General features: G+C 38.1%; 1 protein-coding gene across 1 annotated transcript in view; it reads right to left on the bottom strand.

Moving 5' to 3' along the window:
• ICA1 (islet cell autoantigen 1) overlaps window positions 1-15,126 on the bottom strand; it is a gene marked incomplete at its 3' end in the record, with an annotated part of 57,029 nt that extends 41,903 nt beyond the window's left edge. Inside the window, exons 1-5 of the mRNA XM_081996641.1 lie at window positions 15,088-15,126; window positions 12,348-12,519; window positions 10,354-10,426; window positions 8,395-8,518; window positions 5,960-6,158 (exon numbers count right to left, since the gene is read on the bottom strand). Of these exons, the coding sequence (XP_081852767.1) occupies window positions 5,960-6,158; window positions 8,395-8,518; window positions 10,354-10,426; window positions 12,348-12,519; window positions 15,088-15,104 (585 nt within the window). The 5' untranslated portion in view covers window positions 15,105-15,126. The remainder of the gene's footprint in view (window positions 1-5,959; window positions 6,159-8,394; window positions 8,519-10,353; window positions 10,427-12,347; window positions 12,520-15,087) is intronic.
• Between the last annotated feature and the right edge of the window lie 9,170 nt (window positions 15,127-24,296).

Raw genomic sequence — 24,296 nt, 5'->3', positions numbered from 1 at the left:
ACCTAAGAGAAACAGACAACCACTGTCTACAACCTTCCCCCCCCCCGCCCAACCCTTGGTTTTTAAAAACTAAAAAAAAAGTTGGTAAACAGTGACTGTCATAGCTGGCTCTAAACACCAGTCACTTACAGTGCTATTTGTAACTATGGCAGCTGAGAGTCTATTGATTACACCACTGTGACTGCAATGGCCAAAGACATTTTTATTTGAGACGTTGGTATACTTTGCTGCTTGGAAAACCAAAAGACTTTCCAGTTCAATATTGTCTGCAGATGTAATTATCATTAGCACATTTTCTTTTGGTTGACTTTTTAATAATTGAACTAGAACACCACCAATATCCACAAAACTTCTAATAGTGTCACCCTCAACTGAATTATATTTATTAGAAGTAGAAAAACACTTGGAAATTATATTACAAATGCACAATTTTGTCCTGGCAGAAAGAGAGTTTAGTTGATCTTTAAGGTATTTTCCATCTTTATATTCTATGATCCTCTGAAACTGTTTAGTTTCCCTCAGCCAATATTCTCAACTCTCAGCTCGAGAGATCTTACTTTTCTAGCAAAGTTAAATTTATTTTTACAGTAATCACTCATAAGGAACTGCAACAGTCAAGATTTGCAGTTTTTTCCTATTAATTTAATAATTTGATTAAAAATGCAAAATAAGAAAAAAAATCTGTAATGTTATTTACAAACCTGTGTAGTTTACTTACTCTTCATTTTGTTAGCCTTTAAATGTCTACAGATTTCCTTTTCTTTCCTTTTTTACCAGGAACTGAAATTAAGTTTACAAGGATGGCAACTGCCAAGTCTGTTCTTATTACAAAGAGCAGTGTCGGTTTTTTTTTTTTTTTTCTCCTCCTTCCCCAGGCTTTGGGAAAACAAGAGGTTAAGTGTAACAAAGAATTAAAAAAAAAAATCCTCCAGCACATTTCCACAGTGCCTCCAGGTTTGCAGGACTGTTTGCAGCTGATGTTAATGGATAGGTGAGTAGAAGGAGAGCAGCAGATGATGCTGTAACATGGTACAGCCCTTTCATCATCACACAAATCAAAATGCACTCATAGCAGGCAGTGCTAACAGGCAAGGAGACAGCAAGGCTGTGGCAGAGGTATCTTATCCATACTTTCCAAGATCTTTACAATGAACACATATACTTCAGCATTTCCCTTCTCACCTTTTAATCAATGGATTTATTTAGATCTTCATTATTCCCCAGCTGTACACACAAGCTTTAACTTTTATTTCTTAAAAGATATTTATCAGACAACTTGCATAGATCAGCAACTCCCTACATGGGTACATTTATAAAAACAACAATTTAAGGTATTGTTGTATCATTACAAGTTCTTGTTGAACTTTCCTTTTTCTCACTGCTGTTCCTTCTCTCTTGCCAGATTTATCTCTAAAATGCCATTTAAGGGAATTAATTTTGTTTCAAGTATATAGTGTGCTACAACTAGGAGGAACTCGAGATAAACCCTGCCCAAACAACTCAGCTGCAAGCTTGCAAGTTTCTCAACAGCTAAAAATAACAAAATAACAGCTAGGCATTAAGAGTCCTACAATTGTTTAGGATCTTTTGGGGAATATTCTGACAATTCTCTTCCGTGGTAGGATCTATTCCACTTCTTTAACACCACTGAAGTAGTTCAGGCTTTGCACTGTGGGGTAGGGCCTTTCTAATCTTCCAGAACAAGGAAGCCCAGCACAAACCATGCTACTTGTTCTCCTCACAGATCCCAATCAAATATACTGATCAAAACCCAACTCTTTTTCCAGACAGTACCCCATCTAATACCTACAGCAATATCTGAGTTTGTAAAAGTATCCAAGTACCACAGAGATAGATACAGGACTTGCATTGTATTCCAAGCAGATGAATCTCATAGCATTTACAAAGCTCTGCTTCAACCAGCCCATGCATCGCTCCTTATCCTTACACAGCTTCAACCTATTCTTTCTTCCATCTGAGCTTCGTTTCATTCATACAGAAGCAGAGGTCCTAGGAAAGCTCTGGCAAAGCAGAGGGGACTAAACAACAGAGAGGAATGGAGCCCAACCCTCCAGGTACCCAGTTCTCAGTACACTGCTGCCGTGAGGCTTGACTCAGAGATGCCAGCATGGCCACTGGCTATTTACAAAGCTACTCCAGCTTTGGTTCAAGCCTCAGAATGAAGAGGAAGCAGAGGAGTAGAAGAATGATGGAAATGAAAAACAAATATAGATAGGATTAATTTGCTCTATCAATGTAGCATGATATATGTTCTACCATGTGACAGATATAATTTTTCTTATAGTTAGCCTAAAGGTCAGCATGATATTTTTTTCAGCTCTTTTTACTTGTTATGGGTGGAACTGTAATGTCTAGGTTTGATGAGAAAGTCTATATTGCACTGTATAAGCATCTGAGATAGCTTAGCTAAGTAAAATTGAACAGCAGAGCCTCTTCTGTGTTCCTGTAGGCTGCACATGGGTGGCTGTTGCCTGGTGGTATAGCCAATCTCTCTGCACATTGGCATGTTCCTTCTCAGGAAATGCAGGGAAAAGCTTAACTTTTTCAGAGCTGGAAGAAGAACACTGGACTATTAGCGCTTGGGTAATTTGGTCTATGTTTTTACAACATCATGGCAGAGCTCATGCTATAGTGTACAGTCACACGACAGATAAAACAGACTGGATTTAAGAACCTTAAAAACCTGATCAATGGTGGAGAATTTCGTAAAGGTGTATTAACTCATTCAAATTCTTTTAAATATCACAGCATTGCCAAGGTGCTGTCAAGAACTTCAAACTCTGAACTTGGGATGGAAGACTTCTATATCTAGAACAAGACCGGAGTGCCCATAAAAACTGTTAATAGAAAAAAACAGAATGAAGGTACATAGCATTTATAGAACTCTGCAGGCAAAAGTAAATATTTCACCTGTTTCCTTGGTTTGACTCAAGTAGCTACAGTCACATGGATATCTTCAAATAACAGTGTAAAAGGGCTTTTCTGCAGTGTTCTGGGACACTTTGAAAGTGGTAGTATTGCTGGGTCTCGCATATTTAGACTGATGCCTTCAGAAAAGCATTAGAAAATTCTTTCAAGTACCTCATTGTTTTGAAGGAGCGCTACAAAAATGCCAGTGTTTTAACTCAGATTTTATCAGCTCTGAAAATACTGACTCAAACTATTGATCTTTTAGCCTGAGCTATTCTGAGGGAAGGTATGAAAAAACCATCTGGATTGATTTAGCTTTGGTCTCCAAAAACAAGTACCATATCTGTATACATAATGATACATTTAGGATTACATTATAAAAGGCTACATACTAGAAAAACAGTCCTATAACCAAGTGATATAAATACTGCTGATGTACTAGATGCATTAAAGATCACTAAACCAGCACTGTTTACTTGAAATAAAAAAAGATGTTCACTAAACTAATACTTAGGATTTTTACAATTAGAAGTCTAAAGAAAACTTTCTTTCAAGTGCTCCGACAGGATCAGCGTCATTAAACTACTTGCTGGTGTATCACTAGATATGCAGCTCCAGATCAAACACTTCTTTCTGGTGATGGTGTATTTTGGAACCAAAAACCTTACATCAGTAATTACGATATCTTTCTCAACACAAAACTAGCATGACTTCTTAAATTGTTGTTACAGATCCAAAATAAGCCCTAAAAACCCAGCATTACACTGCCACACTATGGCATGATTAAGATCTGCAAGCAGGAATAAAACAGACAATAAAAATTACTCCTCTGCTTTAATTATTTAGGACTACAGTATCCACCATTAGTTTTGTTTGCCTACTACATCTGTAAGGCACTAAAAACAAACTGTTGTGTCTTGTTCAGCAACAGCTATCTAGGTACATTATGCATGAGGATTTTAGTTTTGTAATTTTTTTCCCCCCAAAATTAAAAAAGAAAAAGTTTATCTTCTGCAAGTGTTAAAATCTTCAAAGACTCATTTGATATGCCTGTTGCACAGATGGGATATATAGGGAAATGGATACCAAGGGCAATTCTTTACTTTCTTGCCTACAAAATATAGAGCTTTTTGTTCTCTCCATTACAATGTGATCTGGAAGGTTTTCAGAGGACAGCCAGTAAGAGGAAAGAAAGGTTCAAAAGACCTTCTCCAAGTTGTTGTGTTGGTGGGGTGTTTTTTTTTAAATAAATAAAACTATTTGAGGTAACACTACACAATTTTAGAATCTACATTCATTATTTCTTTATGTCAGAATATAACCCATTTCAGACCTAGAAATATTTCCAAATACTTTGTATTTCCACATTTTTACTACTAAGTTTTGCAAAAGCTTTAAAAAGAAGTAAAATCTTATTTTCCTGACCTTGAAGTACAGCAACCCAAAATGGCTGAAATTTCACATCTAACTTTTTGTCCACAGCAGCTCACCATACAAAGCATACATTGTTTTAGTTACTTTGCCATTTATATAATTTATACCTTCCATAGCATTTGTTTTGCAAGAAAGCTATAAATCAATTTTGTATGACCATTACCAGTACTGCTTTATTCATTCTAACATTCCATTTTTCAAGTCTTTTTCTAATAAATCAAACATTATACATAAGCAATTGGCTGAGGCCAAGAACAGACCAATTATTTTACCTGCAAGAACTTGCCATTATAAACATTTCCCACAAGGCATAATAAAATACATGTCTGGTGCCACAAGACTTACAGGAATATCCTGTACTGAAGCATTAAATAAAGATTAGATGACTAGCTGGGGTTTCATTTGTTCCACCCCTCCCTTAATTGCTATTGTCACTGCTTCAGTTTACAAAAAATGGCATAGTTGAGATGGATGCTAGTCCCTTCCCGTTAGGATGGTTTATTCAAGCTTTTAAAATCCCGAATTAGGTATCGTTCGTCTCCAAACACTTTCAGTCACAGACTGCCTAAGCCATTGATGGACACAGATTCTCATTTGTACGTTACCTAAGTCACACGCACATACATATATGCACGTACACTTTAATATGTTATTAGTCTCTGCTTTCAATTATCACACAATTTCTGTAAATTTTTTTACTGCCTTCAGTCAAAGCACAAGCCACCTAGGATCCTAACTCCTCCTAATAGTCAAGATTTATAAACAGCAAACTATGAACATTATAGTCTTTTAACACAATCAGCTCTGGAGTCTCACTAGCAAATGTGAATTTCTCATGAGCATTCCTGAACTGACTGGGACAGGATCAGTCCAAATAAATTCTATACTTGCACTTGGTAACAAATTTGCAGACTACCACCTAGGACCTGCGATTTTTGGAAGCCCTTTGGGAGGGGAGGAGTATAGCAATCCTGAGTGATGCTGAATGAAGACCATTTATGGAGAGTGTATTCTTAGCAGTTTTAGTGTTTAGCAGTTGCCCAAGAGTCATGCTGAACTGCACAAAGAACTTAAAAACAAATTCCAAATTTGCAACTCCGCCCCAAAATCCAACAGTATCCAATTTTGAAAGTGTTGGTCTTTAACTGCACACAAAAATTCAGCAGCAGATACTACAGGGTTTCTGTTATTCTGTACTTTTTAGTTGCAAAAATCAATTTTCCCTTCCCCAGCTGACAGCAGACATATCTTCTTCCATTAGTCTTTCAGGCATCACAGCTAAGTATTTAAAATTAGATAACCTTCTTTAAATAGATATATATATATTATTTAAATTGTAAAGATTTAGGCTGAAGTTGAATAAACTACTGGAAAATGCTGTTTCTTACTACCATATCTTTCCTTACAGCCCACTCTGTGAAGGATACTGTATTCTGTATCAGATTAATTTGAGTTCTGTAACATGGAAAAGATTAGTTACGATAAATAGCATCCTTCGTGCTGCTGAATTATGTCTTCCTCAGTAGAATCAAAAACACGCTTCATTGTCATTCAGCAGACATCCCCTTCTAGGAAACTACAGGAAACTTCATACCTTCCTGAACTTTTCCATCTGCTTATAAAGATCTGGATCCAGCTCCTGAGACACATCTTTCATCCAAAGTAGAGCTCCTCTGTATTCAGTCCGATACTGTTCCATTCGGTTTACTGTCAGCCACGTGTCTGAGATGGCCCTATATCTGAAAGTCTCCACTTCTTGATATAATCTACTCAAAGGAGTACGCAGTGCTAATCTGGGGGAAGTCATGAAGGAAAGGAAGGAAGGAGAGGAACGTGTTAAAGAAGTTGTTCCACAAAGGCAGACAGATTAATAGAACTACTGACACTTTACTAGCAATGAAAAAACCCATATACAGCCAAAATAGTTCACTTAAGTACTACTGTATGTTCAGGTGGTTCTACAGCTTGGTTGGGGGTACACATGAATGGGGTAATTTTGCATGAATGTTGTGTTTGTAACCTTCCTATTCAAGTAGTGGCCTTTCACTTACACATGCGAGTGGAAAAGGAACCTTTTCCAATGTATATATATTAGTTAGCCAAGCTGCTTGTATGTATGCTATTAACATTCCTCTTCGCAAGTTGCATTTAACAACTCTAAAAATGTACCTGAGGTAATTTATTACTGGATACATAACAGATGTATCAGGGTTGTCATGTTAAGCCTCAGAAAAAGCACTACCATTAGCCTTTTAATCTTCAAATGTACATGTAAAGAAAGACGACATCTGTCAAGTAGATAATGATCTGGGTATTTTCCTCCTTCTTCCTTTTTTTTTTTTTAAGGAATCTGAACAATTCCTTTGAAGCACATTTATCTTTTGGAAGGATTTTCTTAAATGTTTCTTCCAGCAACTACACTTTGGAAAGGCAGTAGGGGACACTGTTGTCTTCCCTATGCCTTCACTTTGGCTCCTAAGGGATGCCAGAACTAGACAGGATCATTCCAACTTTTGCTTTGCTTCCTTCTGCTGCTTCTCTTCCCTCTTGGTTGCCAGCGGCCACCTCATTGGAATAGGTTCAGCAAGTTCCACACCAGTGTACAGTTAGTTTAGTGTGCTACTTAGGTACTTCCTAGGCATAAAAGAATTTCTAATTTCAGCTCCAGTAACCAGCAAATTGTGTCTTCTTGACCTCCAGCTACTGAGCTATCTTTTGGCATGCGACATAAATAAGTGCAGTCCCAAATTCAATATGAGCTTGAGGATGGCTCAAGAGAAGACAGACAACCAACTGGTTTTATTTTTATTTGAGTTTATTTTAAAAGATGCCTTAAAAAAGCATTGAGTAAGAGATATAATAAAATGTGAACTTCTTATTGTGGCTTTTTTTTTTTCTTCGTACTTTTTCCTCATTCCACAAATACTTACACAGCCATTCAGGGGAAAATTCAGTTTATGTAGACATGTCATACAGTGGGATTTCTATAAACAGTTAATCTTTATAAAGAAGCAAGTCATCAGGGCTTTTGCCCAATGGTGTCCTACATGTGTTTTAAAGATCCCACTCATGGCTGTTACTGGATGTGCTAATGACCAAAGTCTAGCCCAAGATAAACACATGAAACTCTCAGTGCTGTGTATGTGATGTTTTATTTTGAGCCAAACAGCTGCACAGTTAAGCTAAAGCTGGAAAGTATCACAGTAATTAAGAGCCCTGAAAAATCCTGTAAAATATAATGGTATAGAATTTTCCCTTGCAAATTATGGTGAATTTCACACTTTCATAGTCCCAATACTGTTAAAAAAAAGCATCATAATACTCATAATGCCATCAACTACTGTTAGTTTTAAACTCTTTGAGCAAACACAGGGTCAGTGAGATATCAAGGGTTCTGGGTAACAGCATGTGTATGTCTGTTCCTCTGTATTCCTCACCTTTTACTGATTTGCTCCTACTCAACCTACATGAGCTCAGTGGGAATCTAGGATGTTCTCCTGGAGGACTTAATGGTTAAAGCAAAAAATGGCATTCAGACTCCTTTATCCTCTGTCTACTTGAGGTGTGAGACTCCATAGCCCAGAAAAAATCATTCCCTTACTACTCATTTACCTGCCCTCCCAGGATTGAGAAACCTCCACAACAGGCCTGCTGTAGCATTTGTCTGCAGAGTGAGAAGTGCCACCGAGCAGGAGAAGGACCTGATATCAGCTCTTTTACAGCCCCACTGCTAGAGAGGCCGTGCAAATGCACCTGTACAGCTTTAGAACTGCTGAGCTGAACAGGTGGGGGATCTGGAGATACAGAGACAAAGCAGGTCCATAAAGACAAAAAAGAGGATCGGGCAAAACTACACAGAGCAAACCAGTAACATTGGTAATACTACAGCAGGTTTGGTGAATAATAACAACTTTCCTATCATTTGGTTCCTCACCCATTTCAAATGGCAAAATGAATTATGCTAACAGTGAATCAACTACCATTATGCCACGTACTTTGTAAATCAGACAGTAATTCCGACGCATATACCTTTGCTGAGAAGAAAAGCAGAGGGCCTTTCCTGTCGCTTGCATCATTTTTCCTGCTCTCGTTTTATCCTGAGAACCCTGTGATCGAAGAAATTTCCCCAATTCATTTTCTTCCTGAGACAGAACTAACAAAAAATAAATGAGCAGTCAAACGTGTTATTTAATAGGCTCCTAACAGCTTTAAAACTGGCCTAACGACAAATAGGTTAGGTCACTCTAAATCCAAGCAGCACAACAAAAATAATTTCATGGAATTCCTGCATTTATTAAACTGACGAACTGATTCACTTGAGACATTTGTTGATATACTTTACAAGAATCACAAAATTCCATCAGTGCCAAAAGACAACAGGAGAAACGTGCTACTTCTTTCTTGAACAAAATAATTAGGTTGGTTAGATTACACAAAGGGCCCAAACTTGACTATAGTATCTTTTAGTCTTGGGTTTTTTGGTTTGTTTTTATTCTGTGGGGGTTTTGTTTGTTTTTTTTGTTTTTTTTTTTTTTTTTAAAATCCTTTTTTACCACATGGACTGCCTCAGCTGATCTTTGGTAGCATACTTTCACTGAAGCTAATTCTAAGTTATATTACCCAAAGCTCATTCACTTGCTTTTCTCTTGTGCTCCATTTTTCATGCTTGACTACAGAACTGAATTTTTCATATGAATAATACAGTACTTCATTTTAAAGAACATTTATTTTCAAATTACTTTACAAGATTATTTTACAACTTTGACTTTCTCCACAATTCAAACATTGTTTTTTAATTTATATTTAAATATCTGAAATTTTTCCATTTCAAATTAACTGATTGTTTTTTAAACAAGAAGATGAAGAAAAATAAGAGTGTTTTTACACTGGCTTGTTGACTACTTCCAAACTGGGACCATGGGTCTTCATGATCTCACATCCTTATAAAAACATTGCATTATGGTCTCATCTATTAGTCTTCCAAAGCAGCTGTCTCCTATAGTACCAATTTCTTCCCACTATCAATAGGGAGAATAGCTCCCTATATTCATAATATAATGAAAGGATCTCTTGAAGTCCTCTTGTCATTTTTCCAAAATGACAGTCAAATCCAATGCAGACTCATAGCATATTCTGGTAGAACATGCCGCATGCACATCTTTGCGTCAGAGACTTCACCTGCTACTGTGGAACACTTCTTGAACTCAATACACTACTACTCTGTATTCTAATTTTACCTCCAGATCCTGAAACATTGTTTCTGACTCTGTTCGGACAGGCAAAAGGAAAAGGAAAGACTGAAGAAAATATGGATAACATTCAACAAAAGAAAGTAAATTGAAAGATGTCTCCAAAGCTGGATTCTCTTTTCCAGGCCAGAAATCACAGCAGCAGAGAATCAAACAATATTGATCGCAGAGAACCTTTAGAGGTCATTTAATACAACCTGCTGTTTGAAACTTCCCAAATGAGGTCCCGGTTTCTCACTAATGATTGCCACTAATTACTGTACAATTGTTATAGCCAAATAAGCATCATCAAATTCACCATAATAGTATGGATTACTTAACTACAAAAGTAGTAATAAGACCAACAGTCTTCTCAGTCAATCCTGATTGGAAAAAAAAATAAATTAAAACAGTTCAGAACAGAGTTAGGATTTCTAAGATGATTTTCTAAGATGATGATTTCTGAAATTAAACAACAAAGCCAGTAATGGGAAAAAACCCTTAAAAAGCAAGCTTTCTCCCATAATTATTGCTGCCTATCACTGCGTAATATCAAATATACAACCTAAACCTAAGAACTAGGAGATTGCCAAGCAAATAAGTAAGTCTGTCTTTAGCTGTCTGCAAAGAATGTTATCTTTATTTTTAAACAGGATGAAACTAGTAGCTCTCCATTTGCATTTTTACTTTTTCATTTGTTCAATGATACCAAAATCCAGACCTCCTTATCATTTTAACTACTGTATTTGATCATACTTACAACAAATCCTTTTTTGATACAGTTCAATTGCTTTCAGCAACTCCATACACGTTCTCTGAATAGAATGGAACAGCTGATATTGAAACAAAAAACACAAGAAAACTGTAAGCATATGCAATAAACATTGACACTTAAAATACAAGAAAAGGTTTAATTCTTTGTAGAAATTATTAGGGAACACTATTTTCTTGTTGAACAATGAGTAGTCTTTCCAGCTTGAAAATAATTTTTCCTTATCGATTGCGCTTTTCTTTCCATTAAGTTGTGCACTGAAACTACAGACAGGCCAATCATAACTTACAAAAGGAAAATAAAGACAAAAATAATTTTGGAAACAGATCTATTCTGAACAGCTGATAGTCAAGCAAAAAATTCATGTGGGGTTTTTCCACTGATATCTTTGAACATATATGAAGATGTACAAATTTTTGTTTCTAAAAACTCACAGTGGAGCAAAAAGTTATCAAAATGTCTATCGTGTTTATCATGGGTAGCAATATGCACACTGAATTTTTAATACTGCAAAGTTTAGTGGAACAAATGTGCATGGGTATGCCAACATAGAAAGTTATTGATTAATTGAACTTTTTACTGGCATACCTCTGGTTTTCTAACCGAATTTATAAAGCAGCAGTTTCCAAAGGAAGTAGAAGGGAAAAAAAAAAACCCTCAGTCTTTAGTAAGTTTGCAGATTGTTTCTAGGAAATAGAAAAATTACTACTCTTTCTGTCTGTCCATTTAAAACCTCTGATCTGTAACTTAAACCTAAACTCCACTGTATCAAGCATCACACAAACATAAGCAAAGTGGACTACTGGCATGGTAACTGTCTTCCTTCGCATCTGCTTGACTTACATGGGTCTTGTCTTTTATACTGAGAGCATGACTTGCTGTTGAGAAGTTGTCCAAGTGATGTTTTTTTTTCTGGTAAACACAAGTTTCCCTATTTCCAATCCCACCTGAGCTAACAAAGCATCTTTCCTGGTGAATTTGCAACGCAGTAAGCATGGTACGAACTCAGTTATATATTTATAAAATATTGTTCCATCCTTCCAGCTTGTTTTACATCAATACTCTTGACTTACAACCCATCATGAAGACCCCCAAGCTAAAATCATCACTTTATATGATCACTATTATAGCTAGAACTACAAAAACTTATTTGTTGTAAAACTGCCTCTTGTATTTCAGCTAAAAAGTGAATAAACTAAGAATCCCAATACAACAATTTTCTAAGAAACTGCAAGAAAACCAGTCAGGCAAAACCTTTGCCCTTATGTAACAAAACAATATCTATAAAACTTACCTGGACACTAACTTGATTGTTACACTTCAGAAGTCCTTTTTCTATCTTTTGCTTTGTGTCAAACATGTTCAAGCTCTTCAATTTGTAGAACCTTAATTATTTTTTTCCCCCCTATTGGGGTTGAGGATACTGAGAGTAGGACTGTATGTCACACAGCAGGATTCCTTCTCTTGATTACAATTTACAGACTTTCAGAAACTTCTTTGGTCATGTCAAAACCCACTTATCTGCACAGAAGCTCCAGAGAGCAGAGTGCACTATGCACCTTGTTACTTCCTGGTACATTGCATGTTTTTCTGGTGTATGTGCTATTTTGTAACTGTATAAAGAATGTAATTTGTATATACTATAGAATACTATTTAAAAAAACCCATAAACTCAAGCACAAAGGAAGATCATCTGCTCCCCCCTGCCAACAAAAAAGAAAAAATCTGCCCCAAAACCTGAATATAATGGTAGGTTCCAAATAAAGTTTGAGAGACCTGGGTTTCTGTGTTACAAAATGCCACTATATTCCCCATATTTTCATAGGTACTTTTGTCAAAAATTGGAAGAGATATTACAAGAAAATAATGATAAAAATCTATGTACATTATTATATCCTATGTGTACACATATTAGAGGCTTGATGAAAATGAAAACATTTTAAAAATTAACAGAGAATGTTTATTATGTAAACATTACAAACCTCTAGTTTTGCATCCAGATCTGCATCTGAAGCCACAACATGTTCATCTTCCTTTTTTCCTGTAACTTTTATAAGGGTTTGTTTTGTTTTCCAGTATTTCTGTTGCATTTTATTGACCACAGATTTTTCTTGGCTTTGAGCATATTGGTCATAAAATTCCCTTGGATAATTGCTAGAATATTAAGCAACAATATTACAAAACTTCAACCGCATGCTTAAAAAAATAAGTCTAACATGCTAGATTAATAACATTTCCATCAAGAATATTGCATTTGCATGCAGACATGTATATTCTAACATGCATTTCCTCATTATGCATTAAAATCAGTACTATTTTTCCCCTCCTACTTTGGAAAATAATACACTGCTTTCAGTTTGTATGTCTCCAGCATGTAGTACTGCCAAATAATCAGCTGCAATCCCAATGCATTATAGAATGATTTATAGCCCATGGAATTAACTTTTTACTTTTATGTAACTAATAGGAGAGTTTCAAGTGAACTACCAGAGCTGCTTAAGGAGGCAGCAATTTTCATGCAATTTCAGCAGTGTCAGGATTTCACAAAGTTCATTTTATGAATGAAATTAGACTACTTCTTTCTTTTTTTACAATTGAATAGTAAAGAATTAGAAGAACACTAATCTCTTTTGAGCATGCTGTGTGCAAGATGGATAGCTCATGTCTGTCTTTATGCAATGACTACATGACAACTGTGGGTGCGTAACAGGTAGTCTTTTTTCAAGCATTATTTTCTACTAACACATGATTCTGCATTACTGTAGCAGACCTAGCAAAAAGTGTAATCTAAAGACAAACCCCATATTCCACAATATTTAAACCATACAAAGATGGTTTAGTAGAAAATACAGCCTTACAATGAAATCTTGATCTTTTTCAGGAAGAGTTATTCCACTTTTAATTTCTGCAAAAGTCCATGCCTTTTCCCCTATGTGCATATATAAAAAGTTGCAGTGATTTTGCAGATCTTTAGAAGTAAATGGTTGCTAAAACTTGTTATATTAAATACTCCAGGAAAATAAAGATGTTGATTTTATTTTGTAAAATATATCCTCCACCTGTGGAGCGACAAACTGAGATACTGACCACCAGCTCTGCTCACAACACACAGACAGCTCAGGAACGTTACCTCAAGGTCTTCAGATCCAACGTACACATCAAGTCATGCATTGAGACACACAGATATATAAAAGATACATACATATATATATATATGTGCTTGCTGTGAAATACTATGGCCATTCTGAAACAACAGGCCATCGGTACATGTTCCCCAAAAGCATGGCACATCTGCCCTATGTAATTACTAGTAACAGTTTAACCTGAAAAGGAAGTTTGTTTCACAGGGACTTGTTACTTACTGATGAAAAATAACTATAGCAAGTTAGGAGACAGTGCCTTAATCACCAAAGAGATGGTAAGAAATTAAACTGGAAGTGAGAGAGGACAAAATTCAAAATGCACTTATACACAGCACTTCTTGGCTTCTTCCCAAAACTTGAAAAGCAAAAATATTTATGCATTTAATTCTATGCAAACATTAGTTCCAAGAGTTTAATTTATGAATTTCATTAAAATTCAAATAAAGGCCTTTTTGGTGCTACAGCACAAAATAAACAACACATGCAAAACATACCACATTTCACGTGGAATTCTGGACAAACAAACCATTACACACTCTGACAACAGAGAAGCTATCAAATTAGGTGAGCCTATATTGACCTGATATTATGCTGCACCTTTAAAAGACAAAATCTACAACCTCTAATAAATAACAAGAAGATCCCCTTGCATTATGAGAAAATAGAATATGAGAGTTTAATAAAAACAGCATTACTTTACAAATGATAATAATTAAAAAAACCTCGAACTGCTCTCAAGGCAGTATAAAGACCCTAGCTGTCTGGCTAGTTGTGTGCTTTAACTTCTGCTACAGCTGTGCAAATAAGCAATATCTCAGTTCAGTGGTCAAGCAAAGAAAACACTATAATTCATCTGATGTCAACCAGCCTTGATATCTACCTCACTCGAGGTCACTAGAAATTCTGGGGGCATGATGCAAGGAATAAAAGTGAGTTATTAATATGAGGTCACCAAAAAAAAAAGAAACAAAAAAAGCTGGGATTAATACAGATACCCCAATTAGAGACTGATAAACCAATTGAAGGAATAAGAGGAATATAATCTTTTACCACTACAGACAAATTCAGCTTCTAATTTCATTTGGAGAATCTACTGGCTCCTGTTTATGCTTAAGATAATGAAAGATTTATAATCACATTACCGAAGTATTCAGTGGACAATTTTTACTGGTAGACACTTGTCAATAAGTTTTAAAATGGATTTTGTGGCAAGCAACCATGGACATACTTAGCCTTTGTTAAACCATCAGAAAATGTAACTAAAAGAAGCATATACTTTATTCTGAAGTTGGCAACCACAGATAAACCTCTTGAAATACAACAGTTCATACACTTCTTTACATTAAAGAGGAAATTGGTAGCATATGCTATTTTTCTATCTTGTCAAGTCACTTGTTTTTCCATTATTTGGCAATTTTTCATTGTTTATTTTTATTCTTTTTAAACACAGTGTCTACCAGTGACTTCATATAAATACTAGATGCCAGAACATAATGTGTGATAGACTCAGGCTGTGACAAATCAACATGCCAAACACCATTAGCTCTTTAGAATAAGAAAAAATGGTCAAGGTACTTACTACTTATGACCTTCCATGTCTCTGGTCTTCTTCAGACACCTAAATAAAATAAGAAATTATCAGTTAATACAAACATCTTTAAAACATAATTTTCAAGTTAGACACTAGCAAACCTCTACCTTTCACACAGAAAATTATGTTGTAGCATCTTATCATGTTACAACAGAAAACTTTTCAAGCCATGGACCAAATGCTTTCCTCTTGTAACACACAATTCTCGTTTAAATCCATGACAAACACATTGAAGTGGTGTTGCTGGTGTTGCCAATTACTATACGTTAGCAAATTTTCCAGGCAAAAGCAAATTTACTGGGTATAAATTCAGTGACTTTTGACGACACAAGCCAAAATTGTCCATACTAGGCATCTTCCTCAGTCAAGTTTTTCTCCCCAAAGTTTTAGCCACAATGCAGTTCAGCTACCTTTTTCGCCTGTGTCCAACTGATGTATTTTTTTAAAAACACTAGCTACATCATGTCTTAAGCCGTGATGCAAAATGCGATGCCGTTTTTGGATGCTTAATTTAACCAACAGGTGGTTTTTCTATGAGGGACACCACAGTTTCTGAGGACAGACATGATTTGTATGCATTTAGATTTTATAAGTTACTATCTCCCGCTTGGATACTCATATCTCCCACTGTATTTTGAGCTGACCAGATGGCATGCACATCACTTCCCACCGGTAACTGAGCACACTCCTTCCAGGCCAAATCTACAAGCAAAGCCAGACACTCCTTATACACAACAAGTACTTGGCGTCTCCTCTGCTGCTTTCAGAGAGAACGCTATTCTCCAGCATACAGCCAGCATGCGAACGGAGACACTGCAGCATGATCATAGACAAGACCAAAAAGAAGCTGGTCAGATGGTGCTGCCAGGAAATGGTCTTTGGCATGACCAGCCACAAAAGGAACACATCAACAGGCTGCACAAATATATCAAGCTCATTGACTGAAAAAACAGTAATAGAAAAAGCAGCTAGGAAGGTAATGGTGCTGAAACTGAACTTTGGCACTAACGTGGGCAAGAGAGAAAAGGGGTTGCAATGGGGAGACGTGACACCAGAAACATCTAGCAAAGTGCTGCTTACAGATGGCATGGCTAGCACTGGAGTGGCAAAGGGGCTGGAACAGATTGCAGGAACCCGAACAAGGGACTGCAAAGAACCTCAGTGCTTCCTGCAATCGTGAAGCACATGCACTTCCACTTGGAGCCGTATGGAGCCAAATCCCTGATCTCCGATTCCAACCTCTCTGCTGTCAGTACCTGTGAAACTTCCTGGCAAAGTTCCATGAGATGCTGCAGGATTATATCAGAGCAGGAAATTTTCCTGAATTGGAGTTTTTGTGAAGTGCTCATAAGCATTGCAAGAAAGACGACAAGAAAATTAGTAACCCTGTCTTCAGAGCAGAGTTTAAACATAAAGGCCAACAGCCAAATGATAAACAAAGAGGAATAAAGAACTGCTTCACATTGCTGCCTACATTATAGCACCACTGACTCAGACAATATAAAGAATGGACAGCATCAGTCATGGTTTTGCTGTAGTTTCTAGACCCATAAGGCACGGGCAACATTAACTCCAGTTTTCTAAGACCTTTATGCTTGACTTCACTGTTTTAATACTGGTCCTCTGCAAGTCAACTGTGGGTGTGTGCAAGTGAGATAAGAACACAGGATTTAGCCTGTATACACATCCATGACTCAGCTATTCAGCAGCCCACTTGGTTTGACAGGAAGCAAAGAACAGTCTATCTAGATGGAATAACATGCATATTATGTGGAACAAAGTGTAAACGACCAACACGGGGAACCGGTCTAAGGCACTGACCTTGCACACTGTACCCGTCTACTTGACTCTCCTGGAAAACAATGTCCCTAAAGAGAAGGGGGAAAAAAAAAAAGGGGGGGGGGAAGAAAAATACATCAGGGTCATGGTGAAACAGTTCTCATTTGCAAGCATAGCTCAAGCTCTTTCTTCATAAACATCTGACCTTATATTTTGACTTTGGGATCTTCTTACTTATGCTCCTCTGAGTCCTACATAGCACCCCTATGCCTTAAGATATTATTTGTGGGGCTTTTAGTTAAGTGACAACTGTATCACAGCTATTAGGACAGTGTTTTCATGGTATGAAAATGAGGGCATGTATTCCCTGTCCTGCTGTGTGACATGATGGCATTTGAGGGGTTAGAGGCTACAAGGTCTGCTGGGATAGTGGTGTATGGCCGAATAGGTTGGAAGGAAACAAAAGTGCAGTCTTACCTACACTGCCTGCTGCAAATGGCTTCTGGCATGTAGTATCATCCAAAACGTGCCAGGAGGGAGAAAGGTCCCAGAGAGCTCCAGCTGGTACAGACAAAAACCATGCCAGGGATCTTTCCGCAATTAAACAGCGGGAACAAGCAGCAGCCAAGTGCTCAGCTCAATCCCTGGGCCCATTTTGTTTCCAGTATGGAGATAATTTTTGGTCCTAGATGAGAATTCAGTTCGTACAGACAGCTTAATAAGCACTGGCATTGAATAAATAGAACTGTGGCTACTCAGAAAGAATCAGATGACTTTTGATAAGGCTTGCGGTATTTTGCCTGTGATTTCTATCAAGAAATGTTCATGGATCCCATTCATTCCAGATGCTGTTCAAGAAGGAACTTTCATAAAGAAACCGGTTATGCCTCAGAAGTCCCAGCTGAGTTTCACCTTTCTCAGTGACTGAGAACACTCCAGAAAACATGGATGTCCAGTACTGTGATGCCATTCTTTTAGCTGTTAATTCAGACCACAAACGTGCATTTGGTTTGGGTCCCACTAATCTCAATAGTACCCTAAATGACTTCCACTCACACAGATCTTGCTTCAAGTTAGATACACTTGTATAATATTTGCATCACTGTAAACTAATTCATATTTCATGCTTCAGCATTGCAATTAAGTTCTACTGAAATGGAAACAGTATATATTTCACATAGCCATGAAAATGATCAGAGGGCTGGAACACCTCTCCTATGAGGACAGGCTGAGAGAGTCAGGGTTGTTCAGCCTGGAGAAGAGAAGGCTCTGGGGAGACCTTATTGCAGCCTGCCAGTACTTAAAGGGGCCTTCTAAGAAAGATGGGGACAGACTTTTTAGCAGGGTCTGCTGCAATAGGTCAAGGAGTAACAGTTTTAAACTAAAAGAGGTTAGATTTAGACTAGATCTAAGGAAGAAATTTTTCACAATGAGGGTGGTGAAACAGTGGAACAGGTTGCCCAGAGAGGTGGTAGATGCTCCATCCCTGGAAACAGTCAAGGTCAGGTTGGGTGGATCTCTGACCAACCTGATCTAGTTGCAGATGTTCCTGCTCATTGCAGGAGGGTTGGTCTAGATGTCCTTTAAAGGTCCCTTCCAACCCAAACTATTCTATGATTCTATAGACATAGCTATTAAAATTAGAAAAAAAGGTAGAGAAACATAATAAAGGAATATTTACTTGAGCTGGATGTAGTTGATGTGCTATTACAGGAATTCTCATGTTTGTATCCGAGTTCTGCAAATGTATCAATTTTTAGCTTGTAATGTTAGGATTTTATTTTTAAGAAACACACAGTCTTGCTAGATAGGTCATATGCTTAACTGGGTTTTCAGGAGGAGCTCAGGACAACCGTGTGATCTTTGAGGTCAACTTTCTCAAAGCACATGAACAGCTCATTTCTACAGGGAGAAAGTTGAGCACCTGTGGCAGAAGGCCAAGATACATTAATTTTAATGAACTCAAATGCAAAACTAAAGCATGTAAAACATGGAGGCAGGGACAGGTTACTCAGGAAAATGCAAAAGCCTTCCCCGAGTCTGGAGGGATGGAGTTACAAAAGCCATGCTTTGGAAGGTTGAACCTAGCAAGGGATGCAAAGGGCAACAAGAAGTGCTCTGTAAAAACAGCAGCACCAAAAAGCAGGCTAAGACACAGGCCCTCTGCATTACAAAGAATACAGAAAGATTGAGGTACATTTTTATCTTGGCTGTCACTGGAAGGTCCACCCAGTCGCTCTCTAGTTCTCTGAGCATACTGTCAGGGTCTGTGGGTAGGTATCATTACCCATATTACAGAAAGACCAAGTTAAAAGGCACCTAAGCCATTTGAACATACACAAGTCCATAAGACCAGATGGGATGGCTCTTGGAGTGCTGAGGGAGCTGGCTTCTGTCATTGCAATGATGTTCTCTCTGTTCTCTTGGAGGTTATGGTGATCAAAAGAGGTGGCTGATGACTAGAGAAAGACAAACACCATACTAATCTTCAAAAAACATAGCAAAGAGGATCAGGAAAACTTCAGTCCCATCAAGTTCACCCCCAGTTCCTGGAAAGATCATGGAAAAAAAACCCTCCTGGAAACAATTCCCAGCCACATGAAAGACAAAAAAAGTGAGTGGGAACAGCCAGCATGGATTTATCAAGGGCAAATCATGCCACACTAACTTGATTGCCTTCTACTATGAGATGACTGCCTCTTGTCAATGAGGCGAGAGCAGTGGATGCTGTATGCTGATTTTAGTGATCCGTTTGTCCTGGTGTCCCATAGGATACTTACAGTCTCTTGTGGGACCACATGTGGAGTAGCATCCAGTTTTGTGCTCTCCATACAAGAAAAACACTGGCATACTGGAGTGGGTCCACCAGTCAGTTCCGGATTCCATAACATACCTGTTCAGCTGTAAGACCACCAGGCTAACAGGAGGCCTTATTGCTGTGTACAACTACCGAATGAGAGGATATAGAGCAAACAGTCAAATTTCTCAAAGATGCACACTGGAAGGACAAGTGGCCATGAACACAAGCAGGAACATGTGAAATTCCAACTTAACATAAGCAGGAAGGTTTTCACCGTGAGGATGGTCAAGCACTGGAACAAGCTGCCAGGTGAAGCAGCTTGTTCAAGAGTCTTTAATATGATACTGAACATGGCCCCAACCAACCTGCTCTAACTGGGCCTGGTTGAGCAGGAGGCTGGACTAAGTAATTTTCAGTGGTCCCTTCCAACCTATGTGATCCTGTGAAAAACAGTACAATGTAAAAGAAGATGAGATTGGAGCGCTGCAAGTTTGCTGCTAACATTGGTTTAATACAGACAACTTTCCACAAGAATGGTGTAAATGGACAGCAGAGTAACATTGCACCATGACCACTGTAGTGACACAAAAAAACAACCAACCACAAAAAAGAAAAAAGACTATAGCATGTTTTCTCTCTAAAAGTTATCTACAATTTTTTCAGCTTTTAGTCATATTGTTTATTTTCATTCATAGCTGAAACTTTAACATTAACAGTTTTCATTCTTCAGATATTGCTACATGTACAATGTAAATTGTCCTTGCAGTCATTTAACAGGGCCATAGTTTATGTATTTATTTTTATGATCTGTAACTTTATGTGTTGTTACTGTCTACTCCAAGTCCAAGAACCAAAAGAGGGTTAATATACTGGTTCACCTGTAACAAAGGACATTATTAAAAGCATCTGGGATAGCTGAAAGCAGTGAGATTTTTAAAAGAAATGCTAGAGTCATAAGTCTAGCCACAAAAATGCTAATAAAAGGGGACTGGAAACAGCCCAGGAAAATTTCAAGGAATTAAAAGGAACACTTCATAACCATGTACAAAGAATCCCTACAGTCATGAAACACGGTCCCTGAGGCTGCAGAGAGACCAAGGAACGAGCACATAACCTTTGACTACTTTAGGTTTTGAACTCTATTACGCTTTCGAAGAACAAGACATAAATGTCCCAAACAGAAGTAACAAGAGAGTTGCTGTGCTAAAGCTGACTACAATGGAAGCACATTGACACTAACTAGAGTCCACCAATACCTTCCCCGAAAACTGCAGTCAAACTAAAAATTATCCTATCTTATCATACAGTTTTATATATAAAAAACAAGCTTAACTTGCCACACATGGAGTTGATGTAAGGGTCTTTTTTTCTTCCCAGTGTACTAAAAAAAAAATTTTTCAAGAAATAACATTATGCTGACATTGATTAAAAAAAAAAAAAACAATCATCATTCACCACCCCATCAAAAAGCATTTGTGTCAGAAAGTTTCCCTTATCTTTGATGATAAAGAGTTACGCAACACTTGTGATCTCTGTGACAGCCAGCCTTTATCTTAGCTAACAAAAGGTAGGGATACTCTAGATAATATGGGGGTACACACACCAAACACAGGTGCTCTAAAGCGTGCTAGGGAACGCAATGCTACATTACAGCTGACTGTATGCAAATCCTCATTCACTGCTGCACAGTGCTGGATCCGAGATTTCCTGAAGAAGTTCACACACAGCTCCAAGTCATTTTGGAAGAACTTCCCAGTGTTTTGAGACAGACAGATGTTACCTCAGTTTCAGCATTACACCTGAGCTGGCCCTATTCATAACAATTCTGACCAGAACACAAGGGACCAGAGTGCCAAAACATCCGTTTCCATATGGAACCAGCTGGGTTCATAATCCTGCCAAAACCTTGAAAATCCTGATCTGGCCCTCTGAGGTGTCACCAAGGAGCCTCAGCATCATGTTCCACAAATGTCTCGGTTCGCAGACTGACACCAGAGAGGACTGGCACAGCCTATTGGCCTGGATACTGTGAAATACAGACAAAGTGTTTCTAGACAGCCTGGTTTCAGCAGCAGTACAGATGCATTCACGCAGTGCTCTGCCACAGCTAACAAGACATGCTGCAATCAAGATGGCCCTGCAAACAGCCAATTATGGCACCTCTGCACCTGTAGCAGAGTTTATCTGGGTTGTAGGCTATTTACCCACAAATTATTTCCACGGGTAGCCAAAATAGCTGGAATGCACACAGAACTTCATAATGTTTCTGGCATACCGCATGATCCTGTTTTCCTACTGAGATGTTTTATTAGCCATGATGCTGGAATGAAACTTGATGGGAGGGCACCCTAATTAGTGAATGGCATTTCTATTCCTATGGAAAATCCTCTGATTCTGTGTATTTTCCAAGACTATTTGAATACACCATATACATTTTTCTGTAGAAACAGGAAAACACTATCATTGTGTTTTGAATGATTTGAACTCCTGCATACCGTAGGCTTACCTTCCAGCTCATGCTCTGTACAACATCTGTACAACATTTGTACATGCCCGCTTCTCTTTTTTTAGCTTTGTTATATTACACTTTGTTGCAGCATAAGTTGTCCTATTTCCCAAGAGCTGAACAACTTTATACAAGTAGTACCTGAAGATTATTCATAAGAAAAAGACAGTGCCTTCTCTCCAACAGCTACATTGATAATTCTTCTGTATATCAATGTCACAGACAATTTTTCTTTTCCAGTGAGCGTAAATATAAGAAGTGTCATGTGACAAGGTGAAATTCAGATCTTAATGCTCTCCTAGGTTATGGGGAAATCAATTAAAAAATAAAATAAAAAAAATCTTTTTCCCCAGTTGAAACGTCTGTCCTTGGCTGAGCATTGGTTACACAGCTCTTACTGTGCTCTTAATATCTTAGACAAGGTCTTCTAGAAGAAAGCAGGAAGCAACCAGAGACAGCAAACAGGAATCTTTAGAACTGTGAAGACTGTATCTAAAACAAACTGTTGATGTAATCACAACTTCATAGAACCAGGAGATGAGCTGAAATCTCTGCAAAAATGTTTCAAATGCTGACCTACAGATCAAATTTAACATCCAAAGATTATCTATCATAGTTACGTAGGAAGGCAGTAGATTGAACAACACATTCTTCTGAGATACATCCAGAAACAAAAGGGAACTGAATGAGAGGCAAAGCAGAATTCAGCAAGTCTTATGTGAAAGTAATGTGTTCATCAAAAAAGACACAGATGAATCTGTAACTTTCACTGATAGCACTGTCCTCGCAGTTTACTATCTTTTCAAAGCAGCTAATACGTTCTGAGGTTCTGCAAATCCCAGCAAACTCTCTGCACCCTAAAAATACTGCAACTTATAACTTCAAACATGGCAGAATCATGCATCGCAGTCAATTTACTTAATCTAACAGTGTTATCCAAATGAATAATCTTCCAAGAAACTTTTAATACAGTAACAGTAGAGTGGTATGAAGTAGCAAAAGATAAAAAGAAGTTTAAGGAGTTCTATGCAAAAAGGTAAGTGTGATAGTTTCATTTATGCAAAATACTCTGAAGGGAAAAAAATGTGCTTAGGTGAGGGAATCAATGCCATCTGTGCCTTTTCAACAGTTCTTGGCTGACAATCCATCTCCCCCACTCTACTCCCTGGAAGCTGTGATAAAACTGAATCAAGTGCTTGCTTCAGCAGCACATATACTAAAATTGGAATGACACAGAAAAGACCAGCATGGCCCCTGTGCAAGGATGACATGCAAATTTGTGAAGCGTTCCATATTTTTTCAGCAGGTCAAGGGAGCTGATTCTGCCCCTCTGCTCTGGTGAGATCCCACTTGCAGTACTTGCGTCCAGCTCTGGAGCCCTCAGCACAGGAAAGATACGGACCTGTTGGAGCGGGTCCAGAGGAGGGCCACCAAAATGATCAGAGGGCTGGAACACCTCTCCTGTGAGGACAGGCTGAGAGAGTTGGGGTTGTTCAGCCTGGAGGGGCTTATTGTTCAGCCAGGGTGACCTTACTGCAGCCTTCCAGTACTTAAAGAGGGTTTCTAAGAAAGGTGGGGACAGACTTTTTAGCAGGGCCTGTTGTGATAGGACAAGGGGTAATGGTTTTAAACTAAAAGAGGGGTAAATTTAGGCTAAATCTAAGGAAGAAATTTTTCACAATGAGGGTGGTGAAATAGTGGAACAAGTTGCCCAGAGAGGTGGTAGATCCCTGGAAACAGTCAAGGTCAGGCTGGACAGGGCTCTGAGCAACCTGATCCAGTTGAAGATGTCCCTGCTCACGGCAGGGGAGTTGGTCTAGATGACCTTTAAAGGTCCCTTCCAACTATGCTACGATTCCATGATTCTAAATGGGCTTCCAAAGCAAGTAGTCATCTTATTGCAAGATGAAGATTAGGTAGTGCACAGTTACATCTTCTCTAATCTGTCTAGAAACACACAGACCCAAACAGTCAGGAGCTTCAAGCAGTGTTCCACTCTGCCTTTCCCAAGCAAAAGAGCATAGAGCAGCCTATTGGTGTGAATGATCCATACTGTCAATGCAGGAAAAGAGTGAAAACTGATGTCTGGGTCTATATGGGCATTCTGCATCA

Source organism: Phaethon aethereus (assembly GCF_964289735.1).
Source record: "Phaethon aethereus genome assembly, chromosome: 2".
In the NCBI taxonomy this organism is placed as follows: Eukaryota; Metazoa; Chordata; class Aves; order Phaethontiformes; family Phaethontidae; genus Phaethon; species Phaethon aethereus.
Note: the sequence above shows the minus strand (reverse complement) of the source record. Positions and strands in the feature narration are given on the sequence as shown.